At 40.1% G+C, this 18455-nt stretch overlaps 1 protein-coding gene across 3 annotated transcripts in view; it reads left to right on the forward strand.

Moving 5' to 3' along the window:
* LOC118178354 (lysine-specific demethylase 5B) overlaps positions 1-18455 on the forward strand; it is a 90735-nt gene that overhangs the window by 28040 nt on the left and 44240 nt on the right. For 2 of the 3 annotated variants that reach the window (XM_035346789.1, XM_035346788.1), the window contains exons 10-23: positions 288-446; positions 878-1059; positions 3865-4027; positions 5029-5148; positions 5835-6029; positions 6436-6617; positions 7219-7343; positions 7687-7837; positions 9700-9814; positions 10739-11094; positions 11440-11578; positions 12579-12758; positions 13369-13527; positions 15302-15381. In XM_035346789.1, coding sequence (XP_035202680.1) covers positions 288-446; positions 878-1059; positions 3865-4027; positions 5029-5148; positions 5835-6029; positions 6436-6617; positions 7219-7343; positions 7687-7837; positions 9700-9814; positions 10739-11094; positions 11440-11578; positions 12579-12758; positions 13369-13527; positions 15302-15381 — 2306 coding nt within the window. Of the gene's footprint in view, positions 1-287; positions 447-877; positions 1060-3864; positions 4028-5028; positions 5149-5834; positions 6030-6435; positions 6618-7218; positions 7344-7686; positions 7838-9699; positions 9815-10738; positions 11095-11439; positions 11579-12578; positions 12759-13368; positions 13528-15301; positions 15788-18072; positions 18185-18455 lie in introns of all 3 variants that reach the window. The other variant, XM_035346791.1, reaches the window with a different exon arrangement.

Genomic DNA, 18455 nt, shown 5'->3' on the forward strand with positions numbered 1-18455 from the left:
TGGTTTGAGGAATGGTTTGTTTTGCTGGCTTCTTGTTTTTTTCACTTCTGAAAAAACATCTGTGAAAAAGAAGGTGCTCTACCAACTATTGCCTGAGACTACAAAGAAGCAATGCGTCCAGGGTGCAAACGCATTTCTGTTGCATTTTCTTTGTTTTGCTGAAGCAATTATGGCATGGAATGTGTTAAGTTAATGGAGGTTCCTCCCTGAGCTAGATTTTATGCATGGCCCCTTTATATACTGATTCCTGAGTCCTTGTACGTTTATACTTCTCTTCTCATACCTAGATGGTCCCCACTGAGCTGGTTGAAAAGGAATTCTGGAGACTTGTTAGTACCATTGAAGAGGATGTTACTGTGGAATATGGAGCTGATATTGCTTCAAAGGAGTTTGGCAGTGGCTTCCCAGTTAGAGATGGGAAATTTAAAGTGAGACCAGAAGAAGAGGTAGGTCTTCATTAGTTCACTGGGTATGTTTGTATCAGCTCTTCATTAAATAGGTTTCTTTGGTTCAAACCAACATAACGGAACTGGTCTGCAAAGTGTTTTGTGTATCTGGTATACTATTTGAGAATTACATCAATTTTGAAGAAATAAATATTTTATGTTAAAAAGCCATGGGTTTATATTAGAAGTTAAATAATTTTGAGATTATTATTTTTTTAATCTCAATTTAACATAGGTCAGATAAGGTTTTGCGAAAGAGTGAAGACAGTAGAGGTTTTGTTCTGTGATTCAATGACCTGTTTCTTAAAATTTTAAATTTTGCTTTTCTTCTATTGATCTTTTCTTCTATTGATCTTTTGGCAGTTTCCCTTTTTTTTTTTTTTTTCTGCTTCATGTTGTTTAAACTTGTGACTGTTCTGTTCAATTTTCAGGAATACCTTGATAGTGGCTGGAATTTAAACAACATGCCTGTGATGGAGCAGTCTGTTCTTGCTCACATCACTGCAGACATATGTGGAATGAAATTACCTTGGCTATATGTAGGAATGTGCTTTTCTTCATTTTGTTGGCATATTGAAGACCACTGGAGCTATTCGATTAACTATCTGCATTGGTGAGTGAGAGGGATCAACTCAGCCTGAGAAGCAATCTCCCTTTTATTCACCCTTCTCTTTTTTAATTAATGGACTAAAACCAGATTCATTGAGTTCAGACTGGAATAAACCTTACAATTCTGTAACAACAGGCTTAAATTTGACACAATGATCCCTGCATTTGAACAAGAGGTCATATTTTGGAAAGAGACATCCATTCCCAGTTTAAAAAAAATCCATGAGAGCTGCAGCAGAGATTCCATCAGATGTTTTATTATGCTCAGTGTGAAACTAAAAATCATGCAAGTTTTTTTAAAAACCATGTAGCTTCAACTAACAGTGCTAGGGTCCTGCATACTTTTTGTCTCTTAGATTTTTGTCATAAATCCTCTCATCAAGCGAACACTTGTCAATTGTAATCAGGACAGATCTTCGCCATCTCTTTGATATTCTAAATAGGTTGAACTTTTTAAACTTCTCACCTTTTAACAGCTTTTCTAGAGTTTGAATTATTCAGAGTTGTCACTTTTCCTGAAACCTGTCGAGCTCTTTTCCTTTTTTTCTTATGTATTCCATCAGAATGGTAAAACCACATCCCAGCCACTATTCAGTAGGTCGTCTTTTTGGTCAGTTATTCAATTGCTGCTCCGCAAAATAGCTTCTAACGTAGCACACTCTGAGTAGTCAGTGACTTAAATGGTTCCTTTCTTAGTATTTGGCAGTATTAAAATCAGTTTTTGAAAGAGATTAAGTAACTGAGTGATCAAGATCACATTGTAAAAATGTTCTTCATTGTCATTTGTCACTTTTTTTTTTGTCTGGATCTCCCATCAGGCCGAAAGCTATGGGAAGGAGAGGAAGATTTATGGATCAAATAGAAACTTTTATCTCTTCTAGGAGAGCTTGCTGGGGAGCTGGAGTGGTGTTGCTTTCTGGATAACTTGTGCTAAATTACATTGGTGTTTGTAGTCAAGGCCAGACATACGTAGGTGTATGCATGTCTATGTGTACATGTGCCTACATTCAGACACCAACACGAATGTCTTTTGATGTCTTCTCTTTTCCTTTGCAGATATTCTTCTCTATGTCCCTTCGACTTCTAAGCTTATGTCTGTTTGTTGTTGTTGTTCCTTTTAGCCTACTTGAGAACAATGTGTAGTGGGGGTTAATAGTGTTCTTGGCTGGAGAAGTAAGTTGTAATGACCTGCCACTGGAGAGACTATGCTGCAAACTCTGAAAAGGCTTCAGAAGGCAGGACTTGTTCTTGCAAAGTACACGGGATGGGACATCCGTTTCAGCGTTCTCATCTGCATTGAAGTAGCTGGGTTCCTAGTACATTTTAGTAGATAGTCCCAAGTGAACCAGGTTACAGTAGCAGACCTTCAGGGTTGAAGGAAATAGTTTTCCTACGTGGCTGTAAATCCTGTGTTAGTTCTTGAAATGGATAAAACGAGAAGAAAAAAAATTGCTTCTAACAATGCTTGCAAATAAATGATATGAATCAGAGGAAGAATTGCCAGCATTGATGCCAATAATACTAAAGGCAGGAATGTGGAGCTCTCTGGTAGCAGTACAGAAAGAACTGTTACCGTTACCCATTCCTCAGTTGCTGCCTTCATAAGACTGAAACCTGACACATAGTTTAGAGTTTTATGTTTCTCCACTATCTGTTTTCTTTGAGTCCAGAAACCCCTGGTCCCAGCTTGCTCCAGGTTTAGAACAGCTCCTAACTGCTTGTCACCCATTCCTTGACGCTGACGCATATCCAGTGTTGGGTTTACACAGGACAGTTTTTAGTTGGATCTGTGACTGCTCTTTGTGAACTCATGGAATTGTTCCAAGGTGATGGTCAAGTCCTGGGCCATTTAGTCACTTGTGTGTTAAAGACTCTACCTATGCCACTCCTAGTGATATTAGTACAGTCTTACTTCCACGGTCCCTCCCACTTGGTGTTCTCTTCACCATGATAGAGGTGTTGTTTTGAGTATAGGAATAAATTTCTAGATGTGAGCAATCTGCTTCTTGAGTTTTCATCTTTTCCTCTTTCCTTCTGCAATTCTCCCAGTTGTTCTGTGATTTATCGGAGGAAAAGAAGGGAAAAAAGTGTTGGGTCAGCTTTACTTTGCCAGCTCTTTAGTAGTCTTGGGTGAAAGTGCTTCATCTGTTATCATTTCTATACCTTTTCTCACATCTTCCTTTATAAGGGCTTGGGAGGCATTTTCATCTCCGAAGTGAGCCAGCTTCATTGTAAACCTGAAACAACATTTGTTGGAAGACTTCTGCGTTACCTTAATTTTCTCAACTGGCTTGCACTGGTTTAAACTGTTGCTAAAGGTTCTTTGTTCCTACTCTGGATGTGGATTTTTTTTTTCTTGATGTCTTTTGCTTCTCTTATAGTTACATAATATGGAACCTTAATTTCTGCTTGCTATGTGTTGCTTTTATGGCAATTATGACCAAGACAGAAAGAAATGGCCTTGGCTGTTAGATCCAACAGGGAATTTGTGTTTGTCATAAAATACAAACAGCTTAGATTTTGAAGTTGTGCTGGAATCAACAGAACTTCACTGAGGACTTCTTCAGTCATGTGTCGCCCTCCCACCCCGCCCCCTGAATATTTAAATTATGCACTCAGAAACGTAGGCAGTTAAAATCACAAGTTTGAAGGAGGGACCTGCATAAAAAGTGAAGATTCAGGAAAGTGCGTGTTCTTTACATTCCTCCCTGTGATATACTCTTCTTTTGACATGGTGTGTTTAAAGCAGGAGACTGAAAATGTATCTTACGAGATTGTTTATATTTAACTTTTTTTAATAATCTTGCAGGGGGGAGCCTAAAACGTGGTATGGAGCCCCAGGTTATGCAGCAGAACAGCTGGAGGATGTAATGAAGAAGCTTGCTCCAGAGCTATTTGAATCTCAGCCAGATCTCTTGCACCAACTTGTCACCATAATGAACCCGAATACTTTGATGGCCCACGGAGTGCCTGTATGTTGTTGGACTCCTGTGCTACTCCCCCAAACCCAACCCTCTTTCATTTGCTCTGAATTCTACTTCAAAGTTGATAATTGAAACTACTTTTATTACAGAGATGTTGTGGTAGTTTCCATGTGTGTTATATCTTCCTTGTCTAGTGTAATGTGCCAGTATGAACAGATGGGCAATGGAATCATTGCTTTTGGAATTGCTTGGCAAACTCTTCTCTGGAGATCCACCTTAGTGTATTTCTATTTCTGTATCTCAGATGGAAAGTGTAGTCATGACCTTTGAAACAATGACAGGAGCTCTTCGTATGTCTGTTTAATCAGACCTATTTTTTTGGGGCATAGAGTTTCTGGCAAGTGGCCAAAACCTGTTCTTCTTTTGTGTGTCATCCACATCCTCTTATTTTTCCTGGTTAAGTTCTCAGCCGTTTAAAAACATTTTTCATCAGTTTCCATCATATTCCATATTAGACTTTTCATGGGAATTATGTCCCTTTACAACTTAATTAGCTTTTGACTAGCTGACCTTGGGACTTAAAGGAAAATCTGGAAAAAGAGGCACAATTTACAGTGCCTGCTGTGATTTGAGAGAGTTCAAAATCTAAAGATGCAGGAAGATGATTCACCTGCTCTCATGCCGGTTGTCTATCAGTAGAAATATTAGATTTACAGTAGTGCATAAACTTTTGAGTATGTTTCAAATTCCTCTTCCCTTTCAGCTACATGTTGAAGAGAGTCTCACCTGTGTTTTACCGGTGTAACTGTCAACAGAGCTAAAAGTGCAAAAGGCAGACAGCTGATGTAAAATTGCTCAGAGTGCGAGTATGGCTGAATGAAATCCCTTTGCTTTCTGGGGTTTTATGTGTTACTGAATGCCAGTTGTAATTCTTGGGTTTGAAAGCTATATGAAGTTACCACAGAAGTAACTGGGAACTGGAAATCTGTATTCTCAACATGCAGTTCTGTTCAGTTCTGACCTAATGGTTTGTCTGTCTTTTCTCGTAGGTTTATCGAACCAATCAGTGTGCTGGAGAGTTTGTGATCACTTTTCCAAGAGCTTATCACAGTGGCTTCAATCAGGGTTTCAATTTTGCTGAAGCTGTGAACTTCTGCACTGTTGATTGGGTATGTTCCAAAACCAGTATTTCATAAAGAGTGCATTTTTATAATGTTTGGTTTGGTTTCATTTTTCCTCCTTGCTCTCCTGGGAGTTTCAGACAGGACTACCATGTAACCTTAGCATCAGTATCACCTGGGTCAGCAGAGAGCCTTAAATTAAAGCAATGAATAACCTGCCCAGCTCTTAATGAATTCTTAAGTCTGTCTGGGGTTAATTAGGGACTTTTAATTGTTTGTGGAGTCAGTGATTTCCCATGCTGAAGTACAGTTGATGTCATCTGTAAAACAGACGTATGGTAAAAGCAGACTAAAAGTCCAGCTTGCCTTGCATCCTCCATGGTGCCCCAGCCACCGTGCATTTTTAACTTGGGTCTTTCTGAGCCTACTGTGATGTATTGATTTAGTTGCCCCTCGTTATGGTCTCTTCCAGGTGGTGTGGTCTCCCCTTGAGCCTAGCTAAACAACTTGTATTCTCAATGTCTGCTGTGAAGGAGTTGTGAGCAGTTCTGGTTTACAAGAAATCAGTGGGGGTCTTGACTTCTCTTATTTTACATTCAGAATTATAAGTATTGCTGCTGGAAGGGTTTTTCTTGACCTCTAATCTGGTTAGTTTTGGTTAGCAACATAAAAAGTCAGTATCTTAAAGTAATTTTCACAAAGAATTCTTTTTTTTTTATGGCTTTTCAATGCAGCTGCCGTTGGGTCGCCAATGTGTAGAACATTATCGCCTGCTACACCGTTACTGCGTGTTTTCTCATGATGAGATGATCTGTAAAATGGCTTCCAAGGCAGAATTTCTTGATGTTGTGGTGGCATCTACTGTTCAGAAAGACATGGCTATTATGATTGATGATGAGAAGATGCTGCGTGAGAAGGTTCAGAAACTGGTGAGTTGTTGGAAACAATATTACAATGAAGGAAGGAACATTGAAATAGTGGTGCTCAATACATTCTCCTAATCCACTGTGTTGTCAGTGGTTTAAAGCTATGGAGTACTTTCCTGAGAAGTAGCACTTGCTTTCAGAGGAATGCTTAGAAAAAGAACCATTTATCATGAACCTTGTTTTATCATCTGCCCTCTAATATCGTTCAGGCTTCTTTTTTAAAATATGTTTATTCTCTTAGTAATGTTGTCAGAATAGCTGATTTTTCATTAACCAAGATCTTTGCCTGGTTTTAATACCTTCTTTCTAAACTTTATTATTCCTCTGATAAATTTAGCCTCTAATGTTTTAGTTTGGAATAATCACCTGCTTGTTAGACTTTGAAGTGATGTAACGTGCTCTTTTGCAGGGAGTGACTGACTCGGAGAGAGTGGCTTTTGAGTTGTTTCCTGATGATGAGCGACAGTGCTTAAAGTGTAAAACCACTTGTTTCATGTCTGCTGTTTATTGTCCATGTAAACCTGGATTACTGGTATGCTTGTATCATGTAGAGGATCTTTGTTCCTGTCCCACCTACAAATATAAACTGGGGTAAGCTTTAGATAGCAAATAACACTGGGTTCTGGAGATATTCATTATACATGTAGATATTGCAGACTAACAATCCAGTGCCTGTGCCGTTTTGTCAATGGTGCTAGTCTCAGTATTCTGCTTCTCACAGTCCTTTGCAAATAGAGTGCCCCCAAAACAAAGTGCCTTTTTTGTGCTCGTACACAAAGACATTTTCTTCTCAGCATTCTGCTCTTGTTCTATAAGGGCAAAAATTACTGGATAAATTAGTTTGCTTTTTTATTTATAGCAACAATGTCAATGTCCCCTATATTATTACTTCCAGTCCTTGCAGAGTAATCTTTTTTTTGTTGTTAGCTTTCTTTCCTGCTGTCACATTTTTTTCCTGATATTTGTTGCATCTTTGTCCTACGTGAATGTAGCTTGTGCGCTTTTTGAAGTAATTGTATGATTTAAGTTGTCTTAGGTGGAACATGGTGTGGTCGTGGGTCCTATACGAACCTCAGTGCACAGTAGATTGTATCTGTGTTGTATGGGCCAGAATATCTTGATGCCTCTCCCTCCCATCCTCATGTTCCTCCCCAGTTTTTGCTCAAGAGTTTGAATTCTGTGTTACTTCTAGGTACCGCTACACTCTGGAGGAGCTCTATCCAATGATGAACGCGCTAAAGATGCGTGCAGAATCATACAACGAATGGGCTTCCAATGTTAATGAAGCTTTGGAGGCAAAAATTAACAATAAAAGAAGTAAGAATCTTACCTTTTGTTTGCAGCACGTAATTCTAAAAGGCTAATTTTTAAATTTTAAATTTTTGAACGGTAGCAAATTTTGCCTTATGTGACAATGAAAAAAAATGTATATAATTTTGTTCTAAAGTAAATACTTCAGCTGTTATAGTTCCAGAAATTATGCTAAGTCCCTGTGTGAGATTATAAATCACTTTCCTTTTTCACATGAAATTTAACTGAAGTTGAAATAGAAATATATTGAATGTGTTGAATTATTCAGCCTTACCATTTAAAATCCATCACAAACTTAGTTAATTTAGTATCTTTAGTACCTTATGTTAACTTAGTGTCTTTCCAAAAGGTCTCGTCAGCTTTAAGGCTTTGATAGAAGAATCAGAAATGAAAAAGTTTCCAGATAATGACCTACTGCGACACCTCAGACTAGTTACACAGGACGCAGACAAATGTGCCTCAGTTGCACAACAGCTGCTTAATGGCAAAAGACAAACCAGGTAAATGTTATTACATGTTTGCCACAAAACGGAGTCACCAGAGATAGATGACAGTGGCGACTGATAGATGCCAGTGTTCTGTAAGACTTAAAAATTAAAGCAATTTTTTGTTTTCTTCTCAAGAGAGCCATCTTTTACGGGGGGGGATTCACCTTTCTGCCATGCAATCAGGTCAACATCCTGAGCTTCCTATCTCTCCTTCCCCTCTGTTGAGCATCTGGGCAGTAAATTCTTTCAGTCGTTCCCTGAAAGGGAAAAAATGATGTGACATTTCTAGACGGAGTAACTCCCAACATGCTACAGTCCCTTTGTGCAGTGAGAACAGAAAAACTGTCAGTGGCGCGTGTGTCATTATATTCATTACACTCTACGGCTCATAGAAAAATAAATTGTCTTCACTTCCTGAGCTGACGTAGTGGGGCTGTTGTATTAGAGTTCTTGAAAAATACTTGCTCTTTCTTTGGCAGCACTTATGTTAAATCTTCTAGACATGTTATTTGTTCGAGGAATTTAAAGATAGGGCAGTGTTTGGGTAATACAGTCCTTGTGGATGGATGTCTGTCTGCCTGGTCTTGCTAGCGCTTTCCTTGCCTGAAATGAGTTAAAAAGAGTCAGAAGATCCAGGATAGGACAAGGCCAGATCTCCTGATTGCATCAAATCTATTGTGACTATATCGATGTACCAGCTGTTGTCTCAGGAATCACAGATTACCATCTTCTGTTGCAGATTCTCCACCCTGACCTACATCTAGCCTCACAGGATGACAAGTTTCTAACAAAAGTTTCTAACAAGTTTCTAACAAGTTTCTAAAGTTTTCTAACAAAAACTTTAACCTATGTCTAGGACAATATTGCCCAAGTTCAATAATGTAATAACATGAAGTACTTCAGGGAAAACTGCTTCTCTTTTGGCCCACCTGGGCAGTTTTCACCTCTCTGCTGTTTTGAACATTGCGGTGCTTGTCAGTGTTGCTTCTCTTCATTTTGGCATAACCCCACGTGTGGGTTTCTGCATGTTGCCTCCCTCAGCAGGAATCTTGTAGCTTGTCACTCTGTTCACGCAGTACTTTAAAGGCTGACTTCTTAAGGATTTTGGAACTCCCAATATTATCTTGCATGCTCTTTAGAAACACCTATTTTTAACACAGAGCAGTAAACTAAAATTTATTTTACAGCATTCACATCCTAGTGGCATATCCTGCTGGGAGGTTGTTTTTCTCTTTAATTTAAATGGTATATTGTGAATTAAATGGAGCCTGCATTGTAAGACGTTTATTTCCTTTTCTCTTCAGGATACTCAGACCCAGTTAATATTGGCTTGAGTTTAGAGAGGTTTTTAATACTAGCTAATTTGGTAACACTTAGAAGCCACTTGTTTGATACAAGGCATTTAGATAAAAATGAAAATGATGATTTCAGCTTAAAGAGGATTTTTTCAGAAGTGCCTACACAACCTGTGAATACAAAACCCATTCAAAATTGGGATTTGTTCTCTTTTGGTATGTGCATGGGGAAAGCTTACTACAATAGCTATTGCAACATAACTGAATAGTTTACCCACAACTGCTCTGTGTTCTGGAAAAAAGTCTAAGTTTATTCCGTAATAATTAGTGCTCTTCCAAGGCTGAGGAGTTGTTCCAGAATACTGTTTAATATGAAAGAGTGTTTTCAACAATAGTTTATTCTGCTATTGCCAACTTAAATTTTCCCATGTATGTAAGCCCTGGGCTGCTTGGGTGCCTTTTGATTATTACGTTGCATATGAGTAAAGTTCAATTTACAAACAAATAATAAGCAGATTTGTGAAAAGTTTAGGTTTGGTTTTAGTGGCATACAACAAATGTTACTGTGTGTATTTGCAGGTATCGCTCTGGAGGAGGGAAATCTCAAAATCAGCTGACGGTGAATGAGCTCCGGTTGTTTGTAAGGCAGCTGTATGCTCTGCCCTGCGTCCTCAGTCAGACGCCACTACTGAAGGTAACTTGGAAAATTCCGGGGGAATGGACAGATCTTCCGCGTTTATCATTTAGCGCCAATTATTTGCTCACAAGATGATCAGCGCTAAAGTGCTTCAAGATTTGATTTTCAGAATAGGCCAAAACACGGCATATCCCACTGAGGGGGTAATCCAAGGAAATGGACCTAAATTCTAGGCAGATGTGGTTCCTGTCTTAAAGAGTAGCTTTGCTTATCTGAGACTCAGAACCAGCAGATGCAGTGGCCCACTCCTGAACCATCTCTTGAATGTCCGTAGACACAGGGTTGAGGGACCAGACAGTATCATGTAGCTGTTTGAATCCGAACACAAGGCTGGATAACCAGTTCAACTCAGCTTTATGGCTGCGGTTTTTGAAGCTTTATCAGGTCTAGAATATGTGATTCAGATAATACATAGTGCTATTTACAGTTATTTGTTAATAGCACCATAACTCTGTGAAGTTACCTGATTATTTAAAAAGCAGAGTTTCAGATACCAGACACCCAAACAGACATCTGGCATTCTTCTTAATCTTAATGCTGATGGTCTTCAGCCTTCTTCATCATCCCAGAACAAAGCCAGAAAATAGCACTGATGGAACACTTAATTTCCCTTTGGAGCCTTTTGCTTCTCCTGAGTTTGAAACCTGTCCATTAGTTTGAAGGAGTTTTGAGTGGAATTTGCTTGTATTATGATCCTCAAGCTAGTGGAGACATTATTTCTGAGGAGATGCTGATACATACTATGTGTTGAAGATGCACTAAGTGTTCCAAATGTCATAATAATTTGCTGGGCATGTTGTGTGCTTGGCAATGCGATGCTTGCCAGGAAACTTCCACTTAATGTTTAAGCTTACACTTAAATGTTTAAGAGATTTGGCAGTGCGTTTTCTTCTGTTTTGATGTTGAATTTATATATTTCAGGATCTTCTTGATCGTGTAGAAGCTTTTCAACAGCAAAGCCAAAAACTCCTTTCTGAAGAAATGCCTTGTGCTGCAGAACTCCAGGAGCTGTTAGATGTCAGCTTTGATTTTGATGTTGATTTACCCCAGCTTGCTGAGCTGCGGATACGTCTGGAACAGGCACGCTGGCTCGAGGATGTGCAACTCGCTTCCTCAGACCAAAACTCTCTTACTCTAGATGATATGAGACGTCTTATAGACTCAGGTGTTGGACTGGCTCCCTACCCAGCAGTTGAGAAAGCAATGGCAAAGCTGCAAGAGCTCCTTACTGTATCTGAACACTGGGATGACAAAGCCAGAAATCTGATAAAGGCCAGGTAGAAGCTAACTCTTACTGTTGCATTTGGTAGTTCCATAAGCTATTTAAGATGGAAGTAGTTGGCTTTATGTCTGAAGGGTTTCATACAGTACACAACATAAAGGCATAAATCCTGAAGGGAAAGGGGTAGAGGTGGTAGATGAGTAATTTTAAATGTTGGTGTTGGCTTGCAGTGGTTTTGGTGCTCCAATATCACTGAGCAAGTCCTCCTTCTGCCACAAAGGAAGGGTTTTAAGATTTTCCCTCCCTTCAGCCTTAGTGAGGTTGAAGAAGGATGTGTGTCCAGATGTATACCTGAAGTGTATTGCAGTATTTTACATTTTGAGCTGTTTTGTGTACCTAGACCACGGCAGTCACTGAGCAGTCTCGTAGCAGCACTGAAAGAAATAGAGGAGATCCCAGCCTATCTCCCAAATGGTGTTGCACTGAAAGATGCAGTGCAGAAGGCCAAAGACTGGCTGCAGGAAGTGGAATCTTTACAGGTAGGTAAAATGAGCTGTTAGCTTTTTGGGGATTGATAGTAACTGCTGTCATGTTAACACACTGCACGCTCTGTTGTGTGCGCTTGGTGCTTCAGTATCCTGCAGAATTAAGAATGCCTAATGTATAACTTGTGTTGCCTTAAATGTAGAGCAGTTATGCTCTGATGAGTGCAGTTACTTTTAGTTCTGTTTCTGGACCTGATTTGTATTCATTGACCTCTACAATAAATTAACCATAATAAAATCTGTAAAGGAGCTATTAACAGAAATGTCAAGTTAAAAAGATACAACATTATGGTACTTTATTTAAGGTAAGTTTTACACAGTCTCTGGTAACAATGCTCGTGCTACTTGGTAATCCAATTTGTGTGTACTGTTCTGCAGATGACAGAAAAACACAGTAGTATTCTTACACCGTGACTTGCCGACAGCTCTTGGTATCTGTGGTTTGAGGTTTGCTGCTAGAGATGTCAGGGTTGTTCTGGATGAATGCTTCTCAAGTCCCAAATCGCTGCCTATTTTAGTAATTACCTCTTGGTTCTGCTTTACTGCTCAACTTGGAACTCTGTTGCCTTAAGCATCAGTTGCCACGTGAATGAACAGAGGTCACTTTCAAATGGCAAACTGGATATTTGAAATTCTTCCTTGCTCTTGGCATACTGAGGAGTGGCTTGGATTTGCCTTCTGGGTCCGTTTAGAAATTAATTTGATTTTCTACTAGGAATGCAGATTGTTAGGTTGGGGGCTTGGCTATATTGTTGGCAGTCTTTTTTTTAAAAAAAAAAACTGTTATTTATTAAGCTTTTTTTAAACTTCTATTAGTTTTGTCTGCGTACTTAATGGCTAGAGTACGAGCAGCTCAAATGTTGAAATAATGGGTACAAAAATGATGGAAGAGTCTAAGAAATAAATTCTCTACCTTCAGTGAATTTAAATAATTTACCATGATTCATATTATGTCTTCTGTACATCAAGCATTTCCTTGTTTATAATCTGACAGGTTGGAGGTCGTGTGCCAGTACTGGACACGTTAGTAGAACTCGTCACAAGAGGTCGATCTATTCCAGTGCACCTGGACTATCTGCTGAGGCTTGAGTCCTTGGTGTCAGAAGTTCAGGCGTGGAAAGAGTGTGCAGCTAACACGTTTCTGTGCGAGAACTCCCCTTACTCTCTTCTGGAGGTAAGAGATCTCAGCTCTGGATTAGACCACCATTCATACGACAGCAAAAACACATCTGATCTGTGGTATTAACTCATCAAATTGCAGTAAATATTAAGTTTTAGGATTATATTACCTATCTTAAAGTTATTTCATTGATCTATGCTTTTCATGTTAATATTTATACTTTGAAAATGGTTAGGATTTAGCTTTACTTTCTATATTCTTTTTATTAAGTGGGTGATGTGAGAATCCTGTTCCACAGTAACATTTCCAATATGAGTATAGGAAGACTGCAAGTTCTCCATTAGGACTGACTGGGGAATGAGAGACAGCTTGTAAAGCCCCATGCTGTGTTGCAGGGCTTCCAGCTTAAATCACGTGGAAGCTGTTCAGTGTATCAGCTGCCTCATATACCAGCAGGCCGAGTGAAACATCCAGGTGTTTGCAGTCTGCCCATTGTATAAAATTGACTTTTGAACCTTCCAGCACTCCCTGTTTTCCAGATAACCTCACCCTAGTCTCCCAAATCTCTTTGATGGAAAAAATGCAGGAATCCCTGTGTGTTTGTGTGAAGGCCAAATGAATGCATTAAAAATGTTGCAGACAATACTGCTTTCCTGTTCACTAGGTGTTATGTCCCCGGTGTGATATTGGAATATTGAATCTTAAAAGAAAGCAGAAGAAGCTGAAGGAGCCAGTGCCAAGTGGAAAGAAGAAGAGCACTAAGCTAGAGACCTTGAGTGACTTAGAAAGAGCTCTTTCTGAGAGCAAAGACACTGCATCTGCGGTATGTGACTTTATTTTTTCTTGAAATGCAGTTCCTTGTAAGTTCTTTGAACCTTTGCGTTTGCCTCACGTGCAGGAGTGTTGCCTTTCACTCTTCTGCTTGCTCTGCTGTTCTTCAGAAGAACTTCTAGGACTTCGTACTTGTTTCAGACTTGCCAGAATTGCTTCGTTGTGTGTGTGTTTTCTTTGTGGATGCAGTAGCTTTACAGCTTGCGAGGCAATGCACATGTCCTGCCAAAGCACAGAAAGGTCAAAACTTGGGACGTATTTTCCCCATCCGTAACAAAACCTTGTTAAAGATAGGTTTTCCGAAGCCTGGTCCTTTCAAAAAAATCAATAAGACAACACATGTATAATTAAAACAAACCCGAACATTAATTAAAGAAAACCTCTTGTATTATGGAGTCAGTAAAATACTAGTTTTGCATCGAGCAAATTTGGTTGCTGGTGGTCAAGTGCTTCATCCCAAAAGACCTATGTTTCAGAGCCTCCACCACAGTCAGATGATGATTAATGAAGGAGGCCTGTGTGAGAGCAGTACTAATTTGGTATGCTTTGAATATAATTGTCTTTTTGTGGCACAGTTCAGTTTTAACCTGTTCAGTGGCAACTACTTGAAACAGAAATGTTTGGTTCTTATTTTTTTGGCCTCCCATGTTTGAAAACCCAGACTTACAGACTGAGTCCCTCCTAGGAGTGCTTGAAGGAGAAAAGCTTGGGTCCTTTCAATTGTATCTCCTCCTCCTCTTTGACTTGATATTCTCTCATTGACTGTTGTGTTACCAAAAGAGAATACACACTGGACTTCACCCAGGAAAATGCATTCATTTGGCAAGTCAGGTTTTGCTTCTGGTGTATGAGGGGAACTTATTGTAGTGGAGGCTTTTTTCAGAATGGTTGGGATACTTTACATCCCAGCGCTGTAGCGGCAGCACTCAGTACCCTCAGCAATGTACTGTGCTGTGCACAAATCCTGGACATTCTGAACACAGTTTTCTAATTTTTGCGTAGGTTAATTTCACTAGTCATCACATTTCAAAGCCATGATGTGTGAAATAATAATGTATATGTTCATTGCCAGTGAGCCTCCCTATTTTCCTGTATATATTTCGTGCATAATAATGTAGAGAATTCATTAGTTGCAGCTGCAACTAATAGCCTTTTAAAACTTATTGCTATCATTAATAGCAGATAATGCTAAAGATTCATGGGAAGAAAAAAACAGGATCATAAGTAGATGTAAAAAAGGGAAAGCACACAGAGACTAAAGACTAAGCACACAGGTCAGGATATGGCCCTGTGCCATAACAGAGATACATTTATACTTCTGGAAACCGCCCAGGTGTTCTTTAAGATCATACAGAATCAGACTACGCATTTGAGAGACGTGTCTGTAGAGAAGCACCTGCAAGCCAAATCTGTACTTGTCAGAATTTTGGCTGCTTTAATGAAGGTAATATTTTGTAGTAACAAACACGAAGGATTTAAAAGAGGAAAGGAGTTAAGATGTTATTTTGGCAAAGGAATAAGCTTTATATTTCTGGGCCTGATGAGAAAATGAAAGCAAACTGAAGTTGCATCAATGTGTATCCTTGTAACTGCTTTGCTTCAAACACTGAAAGCTTTGAAGGGAGTCCCAAGGGATGAGGAGCTTTTTAAACATCTGAAATTGGCACTAACATATCTTTAAGAGTGTGATTGTGCCGAGGTCTCCCCATTTCTGGTAAGTAAGGTTTCTTTAGAAATGACATCCCTTTCTCTGAACTCCCTTTTAGATGGCTACGCTCGGGGAAGCCCGGTTAAAGGAGATGGAAGCACTGCGATCTCTCCGAGCAGCAAATGAAGTGAAGGTGCTGTCTAACGAAGAGGATGCAGAAATGAAAGTCTGCCTATGCCAGAAGGAGCCGGCTGCTCCGATGATTCAGTGTGAGCTCTGCAGAGGGTTCTTCCATACCAGCTGTGTTTCGGTGCCCAACGTTTTGCAGGGACCTCGTGTATGGCTCTGTCCACACTGTCATCGATCAGAAAAACCACCTTTAGAAAAAATCTTGCCGTTGCTGGCCTCCTTGCAACGTATCCGTGTGAGGCTTCCTGAGGGGGATGCCTTACGGTATATGATAGAGAGAACTGTGAACTGGCAGCACAGAGCACAACAAATGTTATATTCAGGGAATCTAAAACTTATACAAGACAAAGTTGGCTCAGGATTGTTGTACAACAGATGGCAAGCCACAGCAGGCCATTTGCCAGAGACAAATAAGGTAAGACCGAGTGCTTCAGGGTTTCCTGGCTGTGGGTGGTATGTGGTCAGCAAGAACAGTCTTAAACACCTCTCTGTTTTTTTGGGTATGTTGTATCTGCTCACAAATACTGGCGAGACGGATTGTTTATGTGTTCTTCTACAGATAGAAGGAATTAGTCTTCTGTCTTGACAGCCAGGATGTGCGTGTCCTCCAGCAACAGCTTGGTGTTCTTTTTCTGCTGGAGTCCTAAGAACAATTACTCCTAAAGGGCCTATTTTTCCTTCTCCTTTTCCCTGCTTCTTTGATTTAAGATGACACCATTAACGCTGGTTGCTGAAGCTATTGTTTCCAAGAGCTCTCAGTATTCAATTAGTCTTCATATTCTTTTCTTACAAGTATTTGAATATAATCTAACTGTTGAGAATTAGTAGCAGAGGCACCAACCTTTCAGTTCGTAACAAGCTTAGAACTCAGATAAGGTTGTTTTCAGCAGTGTCTTCATCCGCTACTGCTCCTTCTCCTTATCACTTAATCTAGAACTCCCAAGCGGAATCTTGGCTAATACTGCCCCGAGTTAAGCTGCAGTGTTTTAGGTGTGATCTCAAGGGAGTTAGAGGCTGCCTCCAGTAAAGAGATCTTTGAGAAAAAAGGGCAAGGAAAGTGGGTTAAGCTTTCTAGCTTTCTTGAGATAATAAATGCAGAAAAAAGAAGTGAAATAAAAGGCCTGTGCTGCCTAAAGAATATAAAATACCTTGAAGTTAAATGTGCTGTTGCTCTCATGTTTTTACTGAGAAATGTTACTTTTGCTAGTTGAACCCTGCTGAAGATGGTCTGTGTTGGTGTTTTCATGCTCAGTTGCGTACAAAATGCCACACATGCTCAAGGAGATGTTGAGGCTGCTTCTCACGTAACGCTGCGATAACAAGTTGCCTGTGTGGACCATGTTTTTCAAACAGACAAGCCTAACTTGAGAAATCAAAGCTATTTTTAGGCACCCAAGAGAATTTCTCTGGTAATTTAGAGTATAAAAAGTATATTTTACTAGGCCAGCTTTTATAGTTGATAAAGCTGGGCAACACTGTGGGCATGTTACCAATGTTTGGGGCAGAAACAGAAAACAGTAAGGCTAAATTTATTAACATAGCTTTGTTAGCTCAGCGTGGAACTCAACTAGCACTGCCTTGTAGCTGAAAGCAGCATAACCATTGTTGTGTGGTCTGCAGCTCAAGTTAGAAAACCTGCTAGGTCAAGGTACCTACAGCAGAGCTAGTCCTTGTGACTGCATTTCCCAAATCAGAAGGTCTTGGGAGGGTTGGTGAAGGGCATCTGGCCCTGGGGTCAGCTCAGGTCCCTTCCTGGAGCCAGCAGTGCTGAGGGCACTTCACAGGTGCCCTCCAGAGCCAGCTCAGTACAAACTCTGAGCTAAAGCCGCAGTCTCGATGGACTTGAGGTTTTTCTTCTTTGAATCAAGTTTCTCAGCACTGCTCTCTTGTCCCGTAACAATTGTTTTCCCTACTGTCCAGGGTAGTCCAACACTTGTTCCCCAGAGGTGCTCGTAGCAGTGACCACTGGAATTGGGTTTCTTTGGCACTGGCCAGAGTGAAGAAAGTGGAGCACTTAACTGAGTTGGAGAAATTCATTTGAAAAACAGTTGCGAGCAGTTGAGGAGTGAGCCAGATTTTGAAAGGGGCCCAGACACTCGGGCAGTGAGGTAGATGGTTGTTTGGGAGGCGTCAGGTGAGACGTTTGGAAGTACTTGGCAGGTTAGGGGAACAACTGCCGTGGAGCATCCTCACTGTGACACCTAATGGACCTTTTAGTTTTACCATTGGCATGTCTTCTGCGTGTGTTGATGTAAAGAAAAGTTCTTCGAAACAGCTTGGTGTCTCATGAGATTGTAACAGATCACTTTGTGTGAGAAATGACTTCTGTATTATGAAAGAAAGGATAAATATTTACAACTTAAGAGCTGAAGATCTTTCTTCCACAAGTTGGTGGCTTATTCCTACAGTGACTGTGTTGTCTCTGCTCCACGGGCAGAGCATGCTGTTGCATGCAGTAGGTCTAGATTCTGATCTTCTGGAAATTATAATTCACGACTAAGAATTCTGACAATAAAGTTGCTCTTGCTTATTTGCAGGTTTAGGATGAAGGATTTAGGTGTAATGGAACAGTTTGCAGGAATACAAATCTTAAGGAATTGTAAGAGAAACAAATTCTGATTTTTGCAGCTATTTGACACTTCAAAACTAAATGTGTACTGAAAATATCTGTGCATTATGTTATGTTTTGTTTTTTTCTAGGTTTCCCAAACAATTGGAGCTATGTCATTCTCCATGCCTCATGACTGGGATAACAGAACCATATATTTACATTCTCCATTTTCTACAGGACAGCAATGCATCCCACTTCATGGTTTGTAACCTTCACTTGGATATTTATTTTATTTTATTTATTTTTTTCATGCGTTTGATGGAGAAGAGAGAGTGTCCTGGTCAGTAGGAGCTGGCTACGGCAGGGAGGCGCATAATTGAGCAGCAGTGTCTACTTCTCTGTCCCCTCAGGAGCTTTGGAACTTCATGTCCCATGTTGGCAGAGGGGTAAATTCTTGGTTCAGATTTCCCACGTACGTAACGAGATGTGGCATGGTAGGAGAAGAGGTATCAGCAGACAGCTGGCCCCATCC

The sequence above is a fragment of the Oxyura jamaicensis genome, chromosome 26 (genome assembly GCF_011077185.1).
Source record: "Oxyura jamaicensis isolate SHBP4307 breed ruddy duck chromosome 26, BPBGC_Ojam_1.0, whole genome shotgun sequence".
NCBI classification, from domain to species: domain Eukaryota; kingdom Metazoa; phylum Chordata; class Aves; order Anseriformes; family Anatidae; genus Oxyura; species Oxyura jamaicensis.